We start from the raw sequence: 23,411 nt of genomic DNA, 5'->3' as shown, positions 1-23,411 counted from the left end.
GATCCTGTTGTCAGCCTTGACTTGAAAACAGTTTGTTTTGATGAGAATTTCTTGGGCTCCAAGTTCAGAAGTTCACTTTCTCTGCTCTTACTACTTGTTTAAACTCATGTGAATGCTGCATGTAGGAGCATCTTGTACAAGCTGAAGTTGGATACTGTTAAGTAGATGTATCTTAGCTGAACTTGGTCCCAACATCAAGTTTTGAAATTAAAAGAGTCCTATAAGAACTGAAGTATGTTTCATTTTATTTTATGTGAATTTGAGGACAAATAGAATTATATGTTTACATGGATGTTCTCAATGTTCTAGAAACTTATGCTGCCAATTGACTTAATTTCAGATGTGAAACCATCACCAAAAAAGGTTACTTGAAGTGACCTATTTTTCAATGAGAATAGTTTTAGTTTGTAACCATTAAGTTACTCAAATTTTGTCTTGTACTGTACCATTAAGACATTTATTGCTTTGAACTAATGTTGGAACATGATACCAAGTCTCATATACACTCCTTTAGGAGGAGAAGGAATTTAAAGTTGGGGTTTTTTTGTAATGTATGCTATTTGAGGTAACATTTTCTGATTGCTGCTTATCAGGTATTTTTTAAATGTTTAAAGTTAGATACTTCTTGCTCTACTGAATAGTAGCTTAATGAAAGGTTTTGCATTAATCATTGAATGCATTTCACTTTCAGTGCATGTCAGTGTTAATGAGTGAAATGCTGTGACCTCCAGTTCTCTATTCTGATTATGTAAATAATTTCCTCCTTCCTGAAAGATACAAGGCACAGGGAGGAAAGAAAATGGAAAATGTGTGGGGGTGTGTATATATTGTAACTACTGAATTAGGTTAGTGTTACAGATTTGGGGGAGGTGTTTCTGGTTGAGAAGTCGTTCTGGTTGAAATAAAGGAATAGGGTAGAAGTCTAGAATTTTTAAACTAGAATCACATCATAATCCTTGTGATGAGTCAGTACTTATTAAGGTTTTAAGAAGGCAGTTCCTAGAATCCTATACGAAACAAATCAGTGATACCTTTGTATCACTGCTTTTTGCAGCCTTTTTGCAGTACTTGTGATGAAGCATGTCTGTGAGCTCCTGTTTCATGGGAACATTATTCTGTAAATAAATTGCTGTTTGGTTGTTAGAAAGCTCTGTTGTTACATATTGAGCAGACTCTTGCTCTGGGATTCATTGTTACCACATGACAAAGTAGATTTTGTGACATATGTCCTCACTTGTGTATAACCAGAATACTTAAGTTAAAGGAAAAATAGGCCTGTCCTCCTAGATAGGGCTTAGGGTAATGTTCATGAAAATACAATGTATTTTGAGGTCTGCCTCTGTCATCTGGCACTTCGCATTTGCTTTTTTCTGAGACTGTATTAGAAGTATCTAATTCAGGGAAAAGGGCTATATGTATAGGGGTATTTCAGTTACTTTTGTAGAGGAGACTTTGAGAAACTCAAATGAAGGCCATTCTGGAAGTCAGCTGTGCTAGAAAATTGTTCCTTTATCATTGCATGCCAAGATGCTATCCTTTGTGTTTGCTGTAACATGTTATCCTATAACACAGTATTGTGTACATATTTGCTTCTTACCTACCACTTATCCAGGAACCCACATCTGATTTTTTTTCCCCTGGCTTTTGAAAAGGTGCTTGATTTCTCCCCAAAACAAAATTAACCTATTCTGCCGTGTAGGCATGAAGATTGCAGACTGTGGAAGCTGAGGTGAGGTTCAGGTGTGCAGCTGTACTGGATGGTTGAGCCTGGAAGCAGAGGCCCCTCCTGGAGGACAGTGCTGTCCCTGGTGTCCTCTGTGTGGGCAGCAGGGGCTCCTGGAATGCTGCTTGCACTGGGTGGTGCCTTCTGAATGGGGGCCATACGGCGTCAAAAAATCTATAGTTGTCTTTTTCTGAGGCTACTGAAATTCCAAGGAGTTAGGTGGAGCAAAAACTGGCTTTCACTTATGATTTAGGGGTGGATCAGGGGGACATAAGGAAATGGGAAAAGCATGTCAAATGGGAATTATCTCAGTTGGCATCAAAAGCAAGTGTCAGTGGAATTAATTTGACTCAGTCTTCACAGCCTCACACACTGCTTGATTAGCAGTGGAGGAGTGCGTTTGTCACTTTAACAGGGTTCTGCCTTCATCTTGACCCTGTGTTAAAACATCCATTCAAAGCTTTGGGTAGAGGCGGTAATTTTTAACATGGCTTGTACCTGGGCAACCCCGGGTGTGTGGACAGACTGGGGAATGAGGTACTGGAAGGCAGTACTGTAGAAAGGGAGCTGGGAGTCCTGGTCAATGGAGAGTTGAATGTGGGTCAGCAGTGCCCTGGCAGCCAGGAGGGACATCCCTGTCCTGAGGGGTATCAGGCCCAGCATCACCAGCTGGGCAAGGGAGGGGATTGTCCAGCTCTGTTCTGTGGCAACCTCGCCCTAAGTTGGTGCACAACAATGTAAGAAAAACGTTAAGTTGTTAGAGAATGTCCAGAGGAGGGCCATGAGGGAGGTGAAGGGCTTTGAGGGGAAGCTGTCTGAGGAGCAGCTGAGGGCACTGGGTCTGTTCAGCCTGGAAGAGACTGAGGGGAGACTTTACTGCAGTTACAGCTTCCTCGTGTGGGGAAGAGGAGCAGCAGGAACTGATCTCTGCTCTGTGGTGACAGTGACAGACCCCAGGGAATGGCCTGAAGTTGTATCAGGAGAGTTTTAGGTTGGATGTTAGAAAAAGGTTTTTTCCCCAGAGGGTGGTTGGGCACTGAACAGGCTCTCCAGGGCAGTGGTCACAGCACCAGCCTGACAGAGCTCAAGAAAAATTTGGTCAATATTCTTGGGCACATGGTGTGACTCCTGGGGATGGTTCTGTACCGGCCCAGAAGTTGGACTTGATGATCCTTGTGGGGGACTTTCCAACTCACATATTCTGTTGATTCTGGGATAGTGTGCTGAATCTGAAATCAGAAATAGTAGAAATAAGATGTAGGTAAAAACTAACATAGAGTATCCATTAGAATTCAGCTGGATACAGGCAGTTTGAATTTTTCTATTTGGTTGTCTGTACACTTAAAACCAATATGTCACTGCATCAGTTTACATTTGTTTATAAATTGTCAAATTAATTATAAATGGGTATAAAGGCTATTCTTGAGCTGAGCAAAACTGCCTTTGTGTGTTGTAACTAAAAAATTGAAATTGAGTAGTCTGAATTAAAGAAGTGATGGGAATTCAAAGTTTCATGGTTAATTAGTTCTAGAGAGAATAAAACAGTGATGTTTAAATGCAGTTTGATGCTTTCTCTGTAACATAAATGGTAAATGAGTGGCTGAAAACAGGACTGGTAAACCACTGCCTTCTCATACAGTTTAAATTGCATGAATTGGATTATGATTGCATTTATGAAAGTATGTTTGTACATTCTGTAATTAAAAGGAAGATACCTTAAAAAGGATATCCCTGGAACTGAGAACATGCAGATACTACAAGAAACAGTCAGATGATTTATTGGAGATGGAAAATTTTTAGTTAGCTGCAGCATAACTTGAAGTTACTGTTGTTTGTCTTGAGGACATTACACAAATGTGGAGGGAGAAGTGATGAACTCACTTAGGAAGCTGGCCTTGCCTAATGTACATGACTAAGACAAGTGAAATTCTGTGGAAGCCCTGAGATACACTTTCCTGGGAATTTAATTCAAGTAACATACATGGAGAATCATTATTAGACTCTTAAGCAAACAATCCCTAAATTAGAGGAAGAAAAACATAGATTTGTCCCTCATATAAATGTTTTGTGCTTACTAGCATCTACAATATTCATAGTATTTTTCTTGAATTTTGTTTCATTCTATGAATATCATTTTGAGTAAATTGGCTATTTCAGTAGTAGCTTTCTTGTATTTCTTGGTTAAGTTGTGCTACTTGCCTTCAGCAGAAGGGAATTTACAAGAATGCTTTGCCCACATCCTTCAGCTAATCACAGAGGCAAAATCTGAGGGTAAATTCACACTCATGTCAGTCAGTCTTACAGGAGAGCTGCAGTTTGTCCTGGTTCCCTGGCTGGCATTAGGGTGAGTACTGTGTGGCCTTGTAGTGCACCACTTCAGATAATTAAAGAAACTGAAAAATGATCAGTCTTTGTACATTTGGTGGGGTTTTGTTGTTTCTTTTTGTACTCTGAACCAGCTCACTTCATGATAATTCAGCCCAAAGCATTAGAATAAGGAAGAGATGAAATCAAGCAGCTTGTCCTTGGCATCAGCCATTGCAGAACTGCTGCTGCTGGTGGACACTTCTGCCTGCACTTTAAGCCAGCCTGGACCAGGATTGCTGCTGAAATGAGCTGGTTTTTTACCCTTTTCCTGCTTCTTTGCTACCTTGATCCATGTGCCAGCACAAGTTTTTTATGTGGCTGTTGTGTGACCCAGCCCTGTTAAGGAAGAATGGTTGTGATTAAAGGAGGTTTGTTGTGGTGGTTGGCTTAGGGCTGCAGAAGGGTGCAGTGTGAGTTGGCAGCAGTTGGATTTCACTGGTTTATGTGAATACCTCGAAACTTCCATCAGGTAGTGCAGGGGAACCAACTGCATTGAACTGCAGTAGACTGCAGTGAGTGCATATGTATATATATGTGACAGGAAACTTACTCCTGCTGGTACATTCTACTTAGTGATCTTTATAAACATTAGTAGAAAACAACTAAATACTCAGGAGGGCATTTTAAAAAAATGGATTAAATACCAAATACATTAATTTTAAAAATAGCATTTCAAAAATCAGTTTCTTCCTAATGAAAGTTTTGAGTTGGTAATGCATTTGTTCTGGACTTAGTAGGCTTACTAAGCCTTATGAATATGAATTATGAAAGCTAGAGATGGATTACAATGGAGTGTTTTGAAGCAATACAATTTTATTCAAAATTGAACATTGTTCTAGTGACATTATTAGCGATCTCTAAGTTTGTTGATGCTGTTAATATTGGAGACTGGGCAGAGGAGTTAGAGTGTATTCAGTCAATTTTTATTGTATATGTAATGCCTTGCAAATTCATACAATATAAGAAAAGATTTTAAAATGTCTTGGAGGAAGATAACAGTATTGAAACTTAACTTGAGATGAGACATCATAATAAAACACTTAGGAATATGCATAGTGTTACAACAGAAATTTCACTCCAGTTGTTAACTTGTGGTTTTGGTGATTGGATCAGGAACTCAGCACTGCCAAATGCATCTTGCTGGAAGCTCATACAACTCTTTGTATCACCTTACTTGGCTTTTTAACTTTCTGAGAACTGCTTTTGTTTTTATGTGGTGCTTGAAAGTCTGAGTTGCTCTGGGAAATTACATTTCAGCTTCTGTGGTTATACAATGCCTGGTGGCATAGAGTGGAATCGCTGTAATAACTTAATGCAGCTCTTCTTCTCTGTATATAACACACTGAAGTTGAAACACAATGAATATGGAACTGTTGGTATACCATTACAAGTTCAACAAATCTGATGTCACAATTTTCCTCATATAATCTGCTAAACCACTTGGTGGGGATGTGATGGGCTTTGTAGTGGAACTGAAAGGGCAGTGGACCCAGGCTTTCATAGGCACGTGCTGGACAAAGGGAGTACAAGTCAAATTCCCTGGGTGAATACTGATCTGCTAAGAGGAGTTTGGCTGCAGCGTCTCTTATTAGTCTCAGTTGAGGTAGAATCAGTCTCTTAACTCCCTCTGACATCTGCAGTTAGACAGTGTCAGGAGGAGAGTATTGGAAAAGATTACAAATTTGGCTTTTCAGGCTCTTAATCAGGTCATTTCTACATAGACCTTGAGCAGCACCATGAATTCAGATGGAGAATCTACTGTAGGAATTCAGGCACAGAAGAGGCAGAGTGAACAGCTGCACACATTTACACTGAACACAGAGTAAACAGCCACACATTTGGAGTGTGTGTCACTTTCTCAAGGTATAAAGGTGATTATAAATGTAATTTTTACTTATAACATCAAAATAATGTTAAATATTTCAAATGTTACTTTGTCAGTTGTATTCAATAAAAATAAATACTAAGTCTAAACTGGAAGATTTTCTGTAGCAATGTATCAGTTTCTGTAATGTTCTTTTCCAGATGTGGATTGTGTTTCCATGCATGTGTTAATACAGGATATTGTCTTTTTTTTTCCCCACCAGGTTATGCAATGGTCTCTGCAAGATGGCATGTTCTTGAGTTGGAGCTTTTTAAGGCAAGCATATGCTGGTACTTCAACTTTACTAAGTGGACTATAATTTCTTCTCTCACATCAACTACATAAGCAGACAAAATTGCAAAGATCTGCCCTGTGTCGAGTATGACAGCCACGACTCGTGGCTCTCCTGTAGGAGGGAATGATAGCCAGGGCCAGGCTCCTGATGGACAGTCCCAGCCTCCCCTCCAGCAGAATCAGGTATGGTATTAACAGTCAATTTATCTAAAAATAAAGGAGTTTGTTCTTTAGAAATAGTGTTTCTGAATTAATTGAGTCTGTATATTTCTGGAGATCTCTAGTTAAGTTAGACATTTTTGTGTGTGTGTTTGGAAGTACAACAATATTTTGAGGGATGAAGGCAGTGGTATTGGCAAAATAAATATGGTTAGAGAGCATGGCATTGCAAAAAACACTCCCTTTCCAGGCAGTGACATAATTCTTTCAAGCATACCTGTTTTGGATAAGAAGCCTTGGATTAATATCAGAAGCTTCCTCAGAACCACATTGTAGGACCATTGTGGAACACAGATTGGTAAAACCACACTACATCTGTGGGTTCGGTTTCTGCTCAGTTCTGCAAAAGCACTTTCTGGGTAAAGCAGTTTAATCTGGTATCACCCCTTCCAGAGCAGCTGCATCCGGGTCTCTGTTCATTGTACTTGACTTCCTGAATGACTTCTCATGTTCCTTGCTCTCAGAAGAAAAGTAAAAGCTTTCATATATTACATCACAGTGTAGTGGTTCTTTTTTGTTGGGGGAAAAACATACCAGAGAAGATGCTTTTAAACAATATCATGTAAAGCCAAAACCATGTAAGAGAAGAGCCACTCTTTGTTATTTAATTCAGTATGAAGATGGTATTTTTTGAGCACCATAAGATTTAGTGATCACTCTCCTTCCTGAGAGTGAATTGTACTTTGGTATGTGTGGTAGGCTGGTCCTGAACTGCCAACTGTCAGTCTCCACTGTTGCTGACTCCCTCTGCCTCAGTGGGATGGGAAAAAGCGAGAAACTGTTTGGGCTGAGATAAATGCAGTTTAATAAATGAAGGGGTAGGGGGAAACAAGTGATGCAAGTGCCATCACTCACTACCAGCTGATGGATGCCCAACCAGTCCACAAGCAACAGCTGCCTTGGGAAAAAAAAACCCTTTGTTTTATTGCCAAGTGTGATGCTCTGTGGCATGGAGTGTCTTTTGGGTTATTTCAGGTCAGCTCTCCCGGCTGTGTCCTCTCCCAGCCTCTTGCCCTGCTAGCTGCTTGGGCAAAGTGAGAATCACAGGATGGGTAAGGTCCAAAGAGACAACTGGTGACAATGTGATCCAGGCTCCCTGTTTACGCAGGGCTCCCTAGACCACCTTACTAGGGATTGTGACCAGACAATATATCTCCACAGAAGGAGACTCCACAAACTCTCAAGGCAATCCTTTCCAGTGCTTAGTCAACCTCACTGTTAAGTTCTTCCTCATGTTCAGGTGGAACTTCTGTGCTTCAGTTTTTGCCTGTTGGTTCTTATCCTATTGCTGGCCATCACTGGGCAGAGCCTGGTCCATCATTTGACAACTTTTCTGCAGATATTTATGAATCCTCTAAGCCATCTCCGGGTTAAATAGGCCCAGTCCCCTCAGCCTTTCCTCAGTGAGATGCTGCAGTTCCTTCATCATCTTAGCTGGTCTCTGCTGGACTGCTCCAGGAGCTCCATGTTTCTGCTGTACTTCCAAACTCCAAACTGGGCACAGCACTCCAGGAGATCCTCACAGGGCTGAGGAGAGGGGCAGGATCACATCCCTGACCTGCTGGCAGTGCTCTTCCTAATGCACCCCAGGATCCCATTGGTCTTCTTGGCCACAGGGACACGGTGCTGGCTCAGGGACAGCTCATTGTCCACCAGGACCCCCAGGTCCTTCTCCCCAGAGTGGCTTCCCAGCAGGTCAGTCCCAGCCTGTCCTGGTGCCTGGGGTTGTTCTTCCCCAGTGCAGGACCCTGCCTTTGCCTTTGCTGGATTTCAGGAGGTTCTCTGCCTGTCTCTCCACCCTGTTGAGGTTGTTCCCAAGGGCTGCAGGGCTCTCTGGGGTATTGGCCCCTCATCCCAGCCTTGTGTTTCCAGAGAACTTGAGGAGGCATCTGCCCTCACCCGGGTCATTGATGAATAAGGGAAACAGTCCTGGGCCAAGTATTGAACCTTGGGGGCCACCACTGGTGACAAGCCTCCAACTGGACCCTGTGCCACTGATTGTCAACCTTTGGGATCTGCCAGTTCTCAATCCACCTCACTGCTCACCCAGTCCTCGCTTCTTGAGTTTGTGAATGCGGATGCTGTGAGAGACAGTGTCAGAGCCTTGCTGAAGTCGAGGCAGACAACATCCCCTGTTCTCCCCTCATCCCTCCAGGTAGTTGTTCCATTGCAGCAAGCAATCAGGGTGGTGAAGCATGATTTACCTTTAGTGAATTTGTGCTGACCTCTCCTGATCCTGATCCTTCTTGTCTTCCACATGGATAAAGATGGCCTCCAGAGTGAACTATTCTGTCACCTTTCCAGTGATTGAAGTGGGGCGGACTGGCCAGTAGTTCCCTGGGTCCTCCATCTTGCCCTTATTGAAGACTGGGGTGACATTTGCTTTCTTTCAGCCCTCAGGCACCTCTTCTGCCTCTCTCTATGGTTCCAGCAGTTCTCTCAGCACTTGTAGGTGCATCCAGTCAGGGCCCATGGACCTTCATGGTTATGAAGTTTAATTATGTGGTCTCTACCCAGTCTTCTCAACCAAAGGAAACCTCCTTCCTCTAGACCCTCCTCGCTGGTCTCCTGGCTGAGGCAGCAATAGGACTACATTTTTCAATGTATTTTTTTTTTTGGTTGTGATGTATTGGAAGAAGCCCTTGTTGTTACCCTTGACATCCTTAGCCAGGTTTAATTCCAAGTGAGCCTTGGCTTTCCTCATTGCATTTCTTCATACTCTGACAACATCCCAGGTGGCCTTTCCTGTTCCCATCTCATGGTATCTCTTGCCTATGTCTGAGTTTTCACGGGGGTTATCAAAGAGAAAAACAGGCCTTGAATGTGTGCCAGCACTGTTCACCAACAGACAAAACACTGGTGTGTTACCAGTGCTGTTTTGGTCACAAATCAAAAACCCAGCACCCTATAGGCTGCTGTGAAGAAAATAACACTCCCTGCTAACCAGCTGTGGTACAGCAGGTGAAAAATGTTCTTGAGGTTTTGTCTTCCTAAGTCTTGCTCTTATTGTCAGTTCATACTGTTTCTGTGTATGAATAATAAGTGACATCCACAAAAAGCATTGTGTTTTGCATGGCCCGTCAAAGTGGATGTAACAATCATATTCTTCAAGGTTGATTAGTAGATAGTTACAGTAGTGAGTCACTCATTTTTAGCAAACTCTTTAAGAAAGCGTTTTTCATTATTGTTTTATTCTGCACTTTTGTTGAAAATTATCTCTCTACTTAAAGCAATCAACTTTTCTGGTCGAGATTTGTGAAAACTGGAGCTTCAGTGTATTTCACCTTCTGGAAAAAAGATCTGCTGAAAGTAGAAGCCGTTACCAAAAAAACCCCACTCTCCTCACTGGGAAAGATTTTGATTTTTAAACTGCCAACATAGAAAAAATATATAGCACATTTTATGCACTGTTTTTTCTTAATAAATCTGAAATAAAATTATTTTATATTGATATGTACTTGAGATGATTCCTTGGAATATATTATGACAGAAAACTGCCAAAACATGTGAACACAAGTGCAGGTAGTACTTAAAGTCTTTTTCATCCTGATTTTAGACTTCTTCACCTGATTCTTCCAATGAGAACTCCCCAGCTACCCCGCCTGATGAGCAGGGCCAAGCTGATGCTCCACCCCAGCTTGAAGATGAGGAGCCTGCATTTCCACACACAGACCTGGCAAAGTTGGATGACATGATCAACAGGTATTTTCATGCTTTTTTGACAAGGTGTAGATGCTCTGTGCAAACTTCTTGATAGCGGAATCAGAATTTTTGTGTCTTTGTTTCACTGGATTTCTTGAAATGCTTTTTTTGTTTGGTTAAAGTTAAGAGAAAGAAGCTTTAAGCAGAATGTGGTTTTGTTTGGGTTGGTTGGTGTAATATTTGTCAGCAAATTTAAAAATCTATGTACTGAGCCTATATTTAAAAGCATTACAATGGGGAAAGAATTCTTGGTCTTTCAGAAGCACAACTGAAATTGCGTTTGTTTTTGAATATAGGCCTCGATGGGTTGTTCCTGTATTGCCGAAAGGGGAATTAGAAGTTCTTCTAGAAGCTGCTATTGACCTAAGTAAAAAAGGTAACTGAAAGACATTTGATTATTGGTGGACTGATGTGCAAAGTTTTTTTTCTTCTTTTGAATCCCTGGTGAAGGATTAAAAATTGTTACTAATTTCTGTTACAACCCTGGTTGTAATGAGGATTGTGTCAGAGGGCTATGCAAAATCTTCACAGATGAAAACTGTAAAAAAGCCATTAATATAGTTAGAAATAGGTGTCTTAGCACAAGTAGGGAAGTTGAATAAGCTCAGAGATGTAAAAATCCTGTCATTCCTGTCATACCTGTTTTCTGTATTCGCTTTGATATCAGACCTAGTGGGTTTGGTCTCTGTAGCAGATGCTAAAACTCAAAGAATTCTAGTTGGGTTTTATTTTTTAATAAGTTTCTAGCCTAGCTTTCACATGTCTTGCCATAAATTTTTGTTCAGATTTGGCACACGTATACTTCTAAGAATATCAGAGAAAAGTTAGCATTTTAAACAGCATGGCTTAGACTAATAGTTCTATCAGTGCTTACTAGTGTCTGACTTGGGAGTAAGAGAGTTCCATGTCAGGACAATGTATGTGTTTGTTAAATTGTACTGGTCAGATTGACAGGTTTGCCATGTGTTCTGGAAAATTCTGTTCTCCTGGGAGGTTGCTTGTATTTGAGTAATAACAAGAGTCACAGTGAAATTAATTTTTTAGGATATCTACACTTACCAGCTCTTTGTGTTTCAAATATAGCACCATACAAAGTGCCTCCTCTTTCTTCTGCATAGGTGCTGACCCAGGACAACTTCATTTCCATGTTAATATATGTTATTCTTAAGCAGCTTTAAGATTAAAAAGCTGATTGTGGTCATGATATTCTGGGTTGTCTTGGTTGTTAAGACTTTTCTGCTTTGGAGCACTCTGTGGAGAAACAAAAGTTAGGGTGCATCCTTGTGATCCATCACAGGATAATGACATATTGTTGCCAGCTATGATTTATCAGCTGTAGTTGTGCTTGGAATTGGTGACTTTGTGTGTAGCTGGGTCTGGCAGGGATCCTTAAGCGAGTGTAGGATGTTCAAGGGATCACATCTGTTCTGAAGGAAAAAAAATGCCAGCTTTTCGAGAGAAAGTGCAGCCACCTTTGTGTCTGCGCTGTTGGAACAGTGCAATAAAAAGAAATTTTCTGCTTGTGATTTGTGAGAGTGGAGATGTATGTTCTGCCAGCTGTTAAGTCTTCTTTAAAAGGAAAAACAGCCCAAAACCTAAAAGCTGTCAATGCAGTGAAGTAATAAGAGCAGAATGAGATCTCTAGCTACTTCTGACATCAATCTACTTCCCCAAAGCATCAGGATTAGTTGAAAGTTCCCCAAAAGAAAAGCTTATTTTTCCTCTTGAAGCTGTGAAAAACAGTGGAAATGTATTCATATGTTTTTGCACTTTGATTTTTATTAAGTGGTTAGTTGCAATTCTAAAAAGTACTTCTGTGTTGCTACTTAATTATGTTTTCTCTTGCCCTCTAGATGAATTTCTGTGTGTATGCAGATATTATTGGATAAGGAGAAAACAAGGAAAGCTCTTAGAAGAAGTTGTTCACTGTGTTATCTTTACAGCTACCTCCTAGATTTTTGGAGGGGTTTTTGTTACTTGAAGTTACATGATTGCTAATGTGGTTCCTTTTAAATAGCTTCTAGTTCCCGAGGAATATGATAGGGTGTAACTTGGTGTAACTGACGCTGTTGTGGTAGCTCAGAGCTTGGCAGACACTCTTTGAGAGTGGGGTATATATAGAGAAGCAATATGGTTCTGTTGTTTATATTTCTTAGTAGATTAAGCCGCTCCATTATCTCAGTAACATCTAGAATTGGATTCTGTGCTACCTGTCCCTATTCTATGGGAATTTTTCATATTCTGACAAGACCTGTTTCCAAAAGGAGGAACTGAAAGGGCCGATTGGAAAATAACCAGCTTTTGAATGACATAAACTGTGTTTTATTTAAATTGTTAAGCAACAAAACCAGAAAGAACCCGCTACGTGCTTTTTGTCAAGCACTATTTTCTTGTTAGGGCTCTTAAATAGCTTTTATTCCGAACACGGCCAATGGCCATCAGCATTCTGGGGTGACTGCAGGGTAGCTATTTGTGACCCTGGCTATAAAATAAGAGTGATATTCACATCATTTTTAAATCTTTTCAGGAACTACAATTGTAAGGGACATAACTGAACTAACTGAAAGTAGATATAGGAATGAACTGTCAGTATTACCACCTTCAAGTGAAAGGACCAAATTTGACAGAGCAGTGTGAATCCTGTTAGGCTGTGACTTGCATTATTCCTGGCAGATGCACCCATTTATGGAAAATTCTCTTTTAATGTGTAGGCATTGATCTATTATTCTCTGTCAAACAATGACCCATGAAACTATCAACAGATAGTCTGGAGTTACTTGCTAATAGAAGAAAACCTATTTGAAAAATAGCATGTAATAGCTAGACTGATGTTTATCTTCACAATAAATTTGGAATACTTACAAAGTATTTTCAGTAACAAGATTGGCTCCAGAAATAAATGTCATAGTGAATTGGATATTATAAATTTAAAAGATTTAAAAAATGGTTTACTTTCAGGTTTTGATTTCTACAGGCAAGAATATTCTTCTTTCTTTCACACTCTTTCTTTCAAAAGAATTTTATTTCTCCTAACATCTACACTCGCTTTTTAACATGCTGCCAGAACTTTCCAATATGACACACGCAAGCAAGATGCAAAACAACTTCTGGAATTTATAACTTATTTAAACTGAAATGAGATTTCACTACACAATATAAACCTTCAGACTCGATCCCAAATCTGTGTTTTTGATGAATTGCATGAAATGGGAAAGAGAGAGAGGCCCTAATGATAAAAAAAATTAAACTGTGTATTCATGGGCACATGTGCATCCACAAGTCAGGCCAGCCAAGTAATGGGAGTTGTTTCCAGCACCCTCTAAAGACCATCTCCTCTCTCAAGATGATTCATTTGCATTTCTGTGGGACCACTTCTGAGTTCCTTACTGAAGCTGTATCTTCTGCATTCCCTTGCAATGGTTATTTTTACCCCTCTTCACTCGCTGGTTTTGCTGTTATCAAGTAGATAAGGGAGAACATAAAGAAGAATGGAAGATAAAGAGAGTACTTACTATTATTTTTGCTAGTATATTTATTCAAGTATGTTGTAAATATGGGGAAAAATAACAGCCCAGATCACATGTTTATAAAGAACAATTTAAAAGTTATGTGAAGGAGTGTAATTTTTTTGAGGTGGCTTTACTAGAACATTAATCCATCAAGTTTTTATCCATTTAAGCTTATGTAAGTTTGTTTTCATGCAAGACTTGTTTAAAATCAATTCTGAAACTTTAAACACCAAACCTTTGAAGTCCAAATGTTGTGATATAACCCCAGCCAGCAACTAAGCACAGCCTCACTAAGCACCTCTCCCTCACTGCCCCTCCGCTGGGATGGGGGAGAGAATCAGAAAGGCAAAAGTTAAAAAACTCAAGGGTTGGGATAAAGACAGTTTAACAGGTAAAACAAAAGCCTTGTGTGCCAGCAAAGCAAACCCAGGAATTCATGCATCACTTCCCATGGTTGGGCAGGTGTTCAGCCATCCCCAGGACAGCAGGGCTCCGTCATGTGTAACAATGACTTGGGGAGGCAAACAACATCACTTCAAACATCTCCCCCTTCCTTCTTCCTCAGCACTGTAGGCTAATCACAATACCATATGGTCTGGGGTATCCCTGTGGTCCTTTAGGCTCAGCTGTCCTAACTGTATCCCCTCCCAAATCCTTGTGCACTCCCAGCTTACTTCCTGGCAGGGTGGTATGAGAAGTGGGAAAACCTCAGATTTGAAAGCGCTGCTCAGCAGTAAAGAAAACATCTTTGTGTTATCAACACTGTTTCCAGCCCAAATCAAAACACAGCCTCCATGAGCTACTGAGAAGAACTTACCAACACTGGCACACCAAATCTCTGCTTTCAGCATTTAAAATGTTCATGTAACAAATAGTTAAATTCCATGTCTAATAGTTTGTTGTTCTTTCTCATTTTAAATAGGCCTTGATGTCAAAAGTGAAGCATGCCAGCGATTTTTTCGGGATGGGTTAACAATATCCTTCACAAAAATCCTTACAGACGAGGCGGTGAGCGGCTGGAAGTTTGAGATTCATGTGAGTTTTTAAAGTTGTGTGTCTGAAGAGCATGGTAATTTAAATCAGGAAAGAGACTGCCTTTGTGATTAGGGGGAGACTCTGAAAACTGGATCTAATGTTTGAAGCTCAGTAGCGAGTTGTGAGAAAACTTGTATGCATAGATCTGGATAGGCAGTGGTGACTCATCTTTCTGTCAGTGTTTCACTTTATTGCCTCCAGTGTTTTGGAAGGAAATAAAACATGAGATGATTTGGGGAGGACCGGAACCATGTATGTTCCGAGTTTATAGTTCATATTCATTGCATGGTCCCCTGCCACATTCTTACTTGTTCTTTTTTTAATTAACAGAGATGTATTATTAACAACACTCATCGACTAGTGGAGCTCTGTGTGGCCAAGCTGTCCCAAGATTGGTTTCCCCTTCTTGAACTTCTTGCCATGGCCTTAAATCCTCACTGCAAATTCCATCTATACAATGGTACTCGTCCCTCAGAAACAGTTCCTGCAGGAGTCCAGCTCGCTGAAGATGAACTTTATGCCCGTCCTCCTGACCCACGATCACCAAAGGTATGAGAGCCTTTCCAGACCTGTGTATTTTATTCTGTGACGTGTTACCTAATGACACAGCAGCTGTAGACAAATGTTTTAGAGTGGGGGGGGGGGGCAAAAGCCCTTTTTGTTCTCTCTATCACTAAAGTGTTCTGCTGCTTATGACTCCTGATTTAATGTATATTTTCCCTTCTGACTCTTCCTGTCTTTGGTGTGCAATCAAACTGTGTCAGGTCTTTCTGTGGTAAGCTGGCACAACCCTGCTGGAATGCCATTCCTACTCTGTTAATTTGCTTGCTTGCATTTACCATTTATTGCCTTCACACTTAACATGAAATTTTGTAGGTGACACATTTGGAGGAGGAGATTATGTGATAAAGTAGGAATTTTGTCTCCCTTACAGTTTCCAGTGGTGGAAGAAATGTTTTTAATTGGACATGGGATACTACTGTCAGTGTGGTTTTTTCAGTGGCTTTGTTTTAGTTTCATTTTGTTTTGGGTGGATGTTGAAGGTTTGGGTTTTTTGTTTGTTTGGGGTTTTTGTTGTTTGTTTTTGTAGTTGTGGTTTCTGGGGGTTTTGTTTTTGTTGTTTTATTTTTTTAACTGGAAGTGAAGATTAGCAGTCCATCCTGGTTCTTGAGTCTGGAGTTTTCAGAATTGGTCTCCAGATGGCATCGATAATATATCTATATCTAATTGTTTTTATTTTTTTTCGGTTTTTTGGGGGGTTGTTTGTTTTTGGTTTTTTTGGTGGTTTTTTGGTGGTTTTTTTTTTGTTTTGTTTTTTGGTGTTTTTTTTTTGTTTATGGTTTTGGGTTTTTGGTTTTTTTTTGTTTTTTTTTTGTTTTTTTTTCCTTTAGTGGAACTGCTGACCAGTAACTTGTAGGAACCAAGGATAAAAAGCTCCAGTGTCCTTGGACTTCCCGTGCATTGCTAGTTGTGTTTTGTAGAATATTACTTTACATTCTTAATATTTTTATATGTGGCATTATTACATCCAAGGCAAAGAAAAAATGCCAGAACTGTCAGACTTCTTGTAGTAATTTAACAGCCAAAGCTGGACCTAAATTATAGTCAATTTTATTCCTGTATATTTAATAAATTTCTTTGAGTAGCTTGTAGACAGCATTTTTTCTGTCATCATGTCAAAGAGCAGATCGTGTTGCCTGTTTCTGAGAATAACTGTTTGTTTTATTACAGGGTTGGTTAGTAGATCTTATCAACAAGTTTGGCACATTAAATGGATTTCAGATCTTGCATGATCGATTCATGAGTGGATCAGCATTGAATGTTCAGATCATTGCAGCTCTCATCAAGTAAGTTTTTTTTCAAAATAATGATTTATGCATTTACAAAAGTTGGACTCAGTATAAAATACTGTGTTAGCAGAAAGCTTAGACTTCTATTGAAGCACTTCCTTTCACTCCATCTCTTTATCTTGTTGTGTCTACCTTCGCCATTTCTTCTAAGAAATTCTTCCTTCACCATGTGCTTCTAAGTAGATATTAGTTTCTTTAATTAATTGCATCTTATTATCATAAGTAATAAAAAAAATAAAATAAATAATAAAAAAATCATATTGATGATGACACTTTCCTTTTTTTCCTTGTTTTTTAGGCCATTTGGACAATGTTTTGAATTTTTAACATTACATACAGTGAAGAAATACTTCCTTCCAATTATAGAAATGGTTCCACAGTTTTTAGAAAATTTAACAGATGATGAACTGAAAAAAGAAGCAAAGAATGAAGCCAAAAATGATGCTCTGTCAATGATAATCAAATCTCTAAAGAACTTAGCTTCAAGAGTTCCAGGACAAGAAGAAACTGTAAAAAATTTAGAAATATTTAGGTTAAAAATGATTCTTAGGTAAGGTCCTACTCCTAATATAATATGCCACTGGTGACATTTTTTTCCACACTTCTTACATTAAATTTTTCTCACAGGTTGTTACAAATTTCCTCTTTCAATGGTAAAATGAATGCACTAAATGAAGTTAACAAAGTAATATCCAGTGTGTCATACTACACTCATCGACATGGTAATCCTGAAGAGGAGGAGTGGCTCACAGCTGAAAGAATGGCAGTAAGTGCTCCTGTTCAGTGAAGTTCATTACACAGATTTTGTTTCTCCTTTCTGCTTCAGCTGTAGAAGTAGCTATACACTGTGGATCCAGCACACACTGTTTATTTTAATATACAGTGTTAGAAACATTAGGTATCATGTGATGGTAATAAAGCACTTTAATAGTAGCCCTTCTGTGAAAAAATGCTGTATTTGTGTCAAAGCTCCTGTTGAGAATTACTTTTCAGCGCTGCTAAAGACATGGCTCAAAAATGGATCCTTGAATAGTGTGGGTTCTATATAGAGTTTTAAAATACCCAGAGAAACCTAGACAAAACAAGTGTGATTCATTTGAAACTTCAGTGCCACAGTAACTAGAAAATTACTGATCATTTAAATAAGGATACAGTCTGGGTTTGGTGCTTCAGCTTCTTCTCATGAGAGTTCTAAGTGACCAGTCTGCTTCTCACATTTCAGAAGCTGGATGCTTTGGTATAGAAAATTCTAGATATTGCATTTCTGTTTTAATCAATATTTTCATATTTTGAATATGTTGCTTGAATGTATGTATAGGGAAGTATGAAAATATGTAATTATAAAACTAAAAGAAGAACTATTTTCCCATAATCTTTGTGAAATCTCGTTGCGTTAAATTATGTTTACCCTGTTCTGCCTCATCTTTCTGACCGGCCACCTGTTGTGAAGTTTGTAATCTACAAAAGGACATCTGACAAGAAAGAATAACAGCAGTTTTGACTTTTTAAAGCAGTAGGAGGAAATAGGTCTCTTTTTTACACATTCCCTACAGTTTGGCATCTCATACAAGACCTGTGTGTTTAACTGAAAGCGTCTAGATTTCATTATTCCATGAGATGAGCTTGAATATTTTAGGTCTAATCGAGGACACTGTTGGAAATTGCGATGCTGTGGATGTTTGTTTTCTCTTTCAGTGCTCAGGGCACATCCTGCTTTGCTTCACTTGGAACAAAACGGTCTGACCATGTCAGTGACACCACTGAGAAAATTGCATCTCCTTAAATATGGCTTGAATATTTGCCTCTGGCTCAATTAGAAACATTTTAAAAACCCTAAGTGGCAGTATTTAAATAATCTTTTTTATATTTCAGTTCTTGCTTAAGTCCTTTTTATGGGATATGCTGTAGCTGTACCATTAGAGTTAGAAGTGTCTTAACCAATTTGTTTTTGATACTTAATGACTGGGAATCTGAAGATAAAAATTTTGTTCCTTGAATAGAAGAGTTAACTCTTCTTTACATTGGCTTCTTATATTTAAAATTGTTTGAACATTTTTATGCTCTGAGTTTGTGATTTTAATATGCCTGAAAAAAAATTCCCGGTAAGATAACACAATGAAGAGGATTCCAATAATAATCTAGTAATATATTTGATTATTTAAAATGGTGATTTTTGTTTTGTTGGCTTTTTGTTTTTTGGGGTTTTTTTTAAAGAGAGAGGAAATTAAAAATTGTAGCCTTCCTGTTGTGCTGCATCTTTTTTAATCTGTAACAGGTTGGATTTTTGTTTTGTAGTTTAAATATCAATGATGGCACCTGAATAATTTGAGATGGCATTACTTTCTTTTTATATTCAGGAATGGATCCAGCAGAACAACATTTTATCAATTGTATTAAGAGATAGTCTTCATCAACCTCAATATGTAGAAAAACTTGAGAAAATTCTCCGGTTTGTCATCAAAGAGAAAGCTCTCACTTTGCAGGATCTTGACAACATTTGGGCTGCACAGGTAAATAATTCAGCTGCTTGTCTGCTGCTGCACAGGAGGCATCTCCTTGTATGTCGTGTTGAGAAGAGAACCTGGGCTGCTTCTGCTCTGTGGCAGACAAAGCTAAAGAAAAAATTGAGATGAAATGGTGTTCGTTTTTGGGGTCTTGGAGCTTAAAATTGTCATCTCAAATGTCTCCAGTGGAAGGGGTCAGCTACATGCATATGTAAAGCCTGAGGGAACAGTTCAGAACATAGTGCAGAGATGCTCCTTTTTAAGTATTAAGGAGCCTTCAGCATTAAGTAAAGACATGATACATGATAACTTAGTATTTTAAAATGCATGAAGAAATATGTGTTGCTAGTCTCTGGGTTCCCCACGGTTGTGTAAGTTTTTCCTGGGCAGAGTGTGATTAGTAAGGCTTATAATAATGACTTCTGGAAGTTGTTTAACTGTGAGTTCTTTTCTATGTGTTGCAGTAATTGTTTTTGGAAAATTACAAATTTTGCAATGTTGAATTTTTTACTTACATGACTGGGGAGGCTGGACTTCCTTAGCTGTGGGCTGCATGAGTTTAGCACACAGACTAGGCATCTGTAGAGACAAAACCATTGAGAATTACTGAGTATACAGAAAATTAAAAAAAGAAAATAGGATAGAAACATGAATAATGGTTAGTAAAAGTCTGATTCTACAAATAAGTCCTCAGGCCAGCCTTTCAAGTGTGGGAAGGCTAACTCTGGTTTCCAAGACAAGGAGGGAGGGGGTCTCTGGTTTGGGCAGGGATAGAGTTAAATTTCTCCATAGTAGCTTCTGTAGTAACTATGTTATCTCACTTTGACCCTCCTGACTCTCTTTCCCCATGGCACTGTGGGGTGGAGAGTGGAGTGAGCAGCTCTGTCCTGCTCAGTTGCCAGTTGGGTTATCCCTTGACCAGGGCTAATACAAGTTTGGTTATTTTAGTAACACAGTTTACGTGTGTTCCTGCTGTTCTGAGACTATAACAGTTTGGTTTAAGTGGACTTACTTTGAGGTTACATTTAAAACACTCGGGGCTGCAAGTGATGTAGGGGAGAACTCTGGTGTTGCAAGTAACTTCATCATGCCTAACCTTCAATTCCAGCATGGCAGTAACTGCACAGGCTGAAACTCAGTACAGTCTTTTCTTATTATCCCAAAGTTCAGTTAAGAAAATTTCATCATGTAGCAGAGCAATACACAGATTACTTGAATTAATACACAGATTAATCTGGGATGATCATACTGTTAGTTTTCAGCTTGTAGTCTGTAGATCTTTCCAGAATACAAGATCCTGTAAGGGGAAAAAAATAAAAAAAAATAAAAAAAAATTGAGAGGTTATTTTGCTGTTAGTAGGCTTATTTTACCTATTTTAGAGCCTCACTTTTAATAAGAGGAGAAAAAATCTGAAATTTGGGAAAAGAAAGTCTTCTAAGCAATTACCTTGCTCCTAGTGCTTGGAAATAGGACATATGGGTAAGATAGTGTAAGTCAGACTTTCTACCCTTCCAGAAAAATGGGAATACGTGGTGCAACCCTTAAAAGTGGGAATAGTCCACCCTAACAGTTAAATAAAAATTAGGAGTAAATACAGTTAATTTCAGAAGAAATGTTCCATGCCCTTAAAATACTCAGCTTGCTCTGCTCACTTCTTACTCTTTCAGGTGGGTGGCTACTAAAGTGCTCTGGCTATAATTTTGCCATGTACTTTTTTTGTGTGAAATGGTTTCACTGAGTTTTTAGCCATGCGATTATAATGGACTAAAAATTAAGAATACTAAAATCTGCTAATACAGAATGAGTTTCACCTGCTTCACTACTCCCTGTGTATAGTACTTTTGAGAAGTTCTTATTAAACAACTGCTCCTGAGAGCAGCTGGGGCATGAAATTCAGTAGTGAGGAGTTGATTTACTGTGTAGCTTTATATAACAGACTATTTTAGCTCAGCCTCAGTGCAGGAGTGGGGAGGTTTTGCTTTCAGGCTCAAGCTCTTGTGTTGCTGCCTGGGTTTACAGGGTGAGCATGTACCTGAGACTCTTAGTATTATTAAAAGAAATGCAATTATGCTGCTTTTACTTTCAGAGGCAACCTAAGTTTTAATTTTTTTGAAATGTTTTCATGTCTTACAAAGCCAGTGCTCACAATATAGGAGTGTATTTGATTAAAGGAATAATTTTGGAAGTCTCTAAATGCAAGCATTAAGTTGCAGCTTCTGGAGTTGCAGGGAAAGATCCAGCTGTGCAAAATACAGAATGGCAGGAGTTGAGGTCTCATGACTTACATTCTGGAGTATTTAACTGGAACTTCACAGGCATTTCCCGTTCTTGTGCAGCAAGCTGGCAGGCCACACACCAGGTTCCTTACCTCCTCCTCTCTGGTTCTGCTTCCCCAGACCCTTCAGGACTTAACAGCTTCCTTGTATCAGTTAAAAACCTCCCAAGTCAAGGTTGTTACCTGCCTTCTGCTTGGTCCTCCCAGGACTGGCCTTATTTGTTGTATTATAGATGCTCTTTCTGCCCTGCATGCTCTCGGTTTTTTCTTTCTATCCAGAAAATGGTCTGGTCAGAAGAAAAAAATTACATTGTGTTTTCCAAAGTCAAATGGAATGGTGGCTTTAGTAGTTTCCCCTCCTGTAATCTGACCCAAAGCATGAAAATGAACATTAATACTTAAAATGACTTTTTTAAAACAAAAATTCATGGCACTTTATAAAGAGTTTGAGGCATAGCATATAACAAAGCTGTTAGTCTGGTTTGGTTTTAGTTTTAAATTACTGATGGAAGTTTTTAGTAGGAATTGAATTTCAAAAGTGCTTATACATGTATTTTTAATAGTGTACAAGATTAATTACATCAGAATGTGTATTCTAGGTATTTGTTTTGCATTTCTTATTTCTCACTTACAGGAAAATTTTCCACAGTAAATCAGCAATTGATTCTCATAGTGCAAGTTTGCTGGTTTTGAGTGCAGATGTAAAATACAGAATGTGTTTTCCAGCCTCGGCAGAAAATCTTCTTCATGCTTAGAGTTACATGGAACTAGCTTTTTTCCCCCTCATTGTCTTCCTCCTTAAATGTCAAAATTGTGATGTACACCAAAGTCTCACTTAAAGCTGTGTCTTGTATAAAACTCAACATCTTATCCTTAGTTGTCTCTTTGCTGGATTTGTAAGTTCAGAAGCTGCTGGACTTGAGAACATTGTCTGGTAACAAGTTGTTTGTAATAGAAGGATTTAGTTTTCTGTGAATCCACTAACACAAATGAAGTACTTCAGCTTATGTGGAAATACTGATAATTGGTTTACACCTTAAAACACCTCAGTGAAATTCAGAAGTGGATTTTGAGTAATTTCTTATGAAATAACCACAAATCATAAAAACTCACACAAAACAATATTAAAATACCAGTTTGTAAGTTAAAGTACCCTTTTAGATTTTATTGTCCTCTGTCCCAGCTTGATTTTCTAGCAGGAACAAAAAAAAAAAATATTTTGATGCCACGGTATTTATGGTCTAAATAAATACTTGTGTGCGCACACAAATCGCTCTTAAATACTTATACTTAAAAGGGAAATCTAAATATTGTAAATTCCCAGTGAAGTATTCAGTTTGCTGTGCTGCTCCCACAGCATCAGCTTTTCTTGCTGACCACTTGTAGCAGTCTTCTTTATAAAAATTATGTAGAATGTCTTGCTGCTTGACTTAATATAAATTGTTGGTGGATTTTGTTTTTTTTTCTTCCTGACAGGCAGGAAAACATGAAGCCATTGTAAAAAATGTACATGATCTTCTCGCAAAATTAGCTTGGGATTTCTCTCCTGAACAGCTTGATCACCTGTTTGATTGTTTCAAGGTAGTTTTGTTTTGACTGTATTCAGGAAATGGGTTGTGAGGGTGTGTGTAAATTTGTGGCTTTTTCAGTATTTTTCTTTCCACTTCTTGTAGATTTGCTCAGTTTCTGTGTGTTAAAAGACTTAGTGTGTAGCAACAGTCTGTAATATTTAATTCTAGAAAGGCTATTCTTTAATGAACACTCCTTGTGAGATTTTCAGTTTACTTCCTGTCTAAAACAAAGGCTGCTTATGTTTGTGTAGTAGACAGTTTTGTTTTCTGATTTGAACACTTCACCTGTAGTATTAAAGTTACATTTAGCATCCTAGGAATATAGAGGTTTCCATAAATAAAATAAGTTATTTATCTTAGATACCTTTTTGCATTTGTTCTAAATTAAGAACTGTTTGGTGATTTAGTAAATAATGTTTTTCTCCTGGCATTAGAGTAGGTTTTGTCAGGTTTACTGGGCAGTGCTACTTTTGATCTTTTAAATAGAGGAGATCAAG

The 23,411-nt window shown here is 38.8% G+C and overlaps 1 protein-coding gene across 3 annotated transcripts in view; it reads left to right on the top strand.

The window, feature by feature from the left end:
* Positions 1-23,411, top strand: part of USP9X (ubiquitin specific peptidase 9 X-linked) — a 102,380-nt gene that overhangs the window by 17,666 nt on the left and 61,303 nt on the right. For all 3 annotated transcript variants that reach the window (XM_058847513.1, XM_058847504.1, XM_058847493.1), the window contains exons 2-11: positions 6,178-6,431; positions 10,024-10,169; positions 10,466-10,545; positions 14,601-14,713; positions 15,044-15,262; positions 16,445-16,560; positions 16,862-17,113; positions 17,191-17,329; positions 18,921-19,073; positions 22,820-22,924. In XM_058847513.1, coding sequence (XP_058703496.1) covers positions 6,336-6,431; positions 10,024-10,169; positions 10,466-10,545; positions 14,601-14,713; positions 15,044-15,262; positions 16,445-16,560; positions 16,862-17,113; positions 17,191-17,329; positions 18,921-19,073; positions 22,820-22,924 — 1,419 coding nt within the window. In that variant the 5' untranslated portion in view covers positions 6,178-6,335. The remainder of the gene's footprint in view (positions 1-6,177; positions 6,432-10,023; positions 10,170-10,465; positions 10,546-14,600; positions 14,714-15,043; positions 15,263-16,444; positions 16,561-16,861; positions 17,114-17,190; positions 17,330-18,920; positions 19,074-22,819; positions 22,925-23,411) is intronic.

Source organism: Poecile atricapillus, chromosome 1 (genome assembly GCF_030490865.1).
Source record: "Poecile atricapillus isolate bPoeAtr1 chromosome 1, bPoeAtr1.hap1, whole genome shotgun sequence".
NCBI classification, from domain to species: Eukaryota; Metazoa; Chordata; class Aves; order Passeriformes; family Paridae; genus Poecile; species Poecile atricapillus.
The sequence above is the reverse complement of the archived record's forward strand: the minus strand, read 5'-3'. Positions and strand labels throughout refer to the sequence as shown.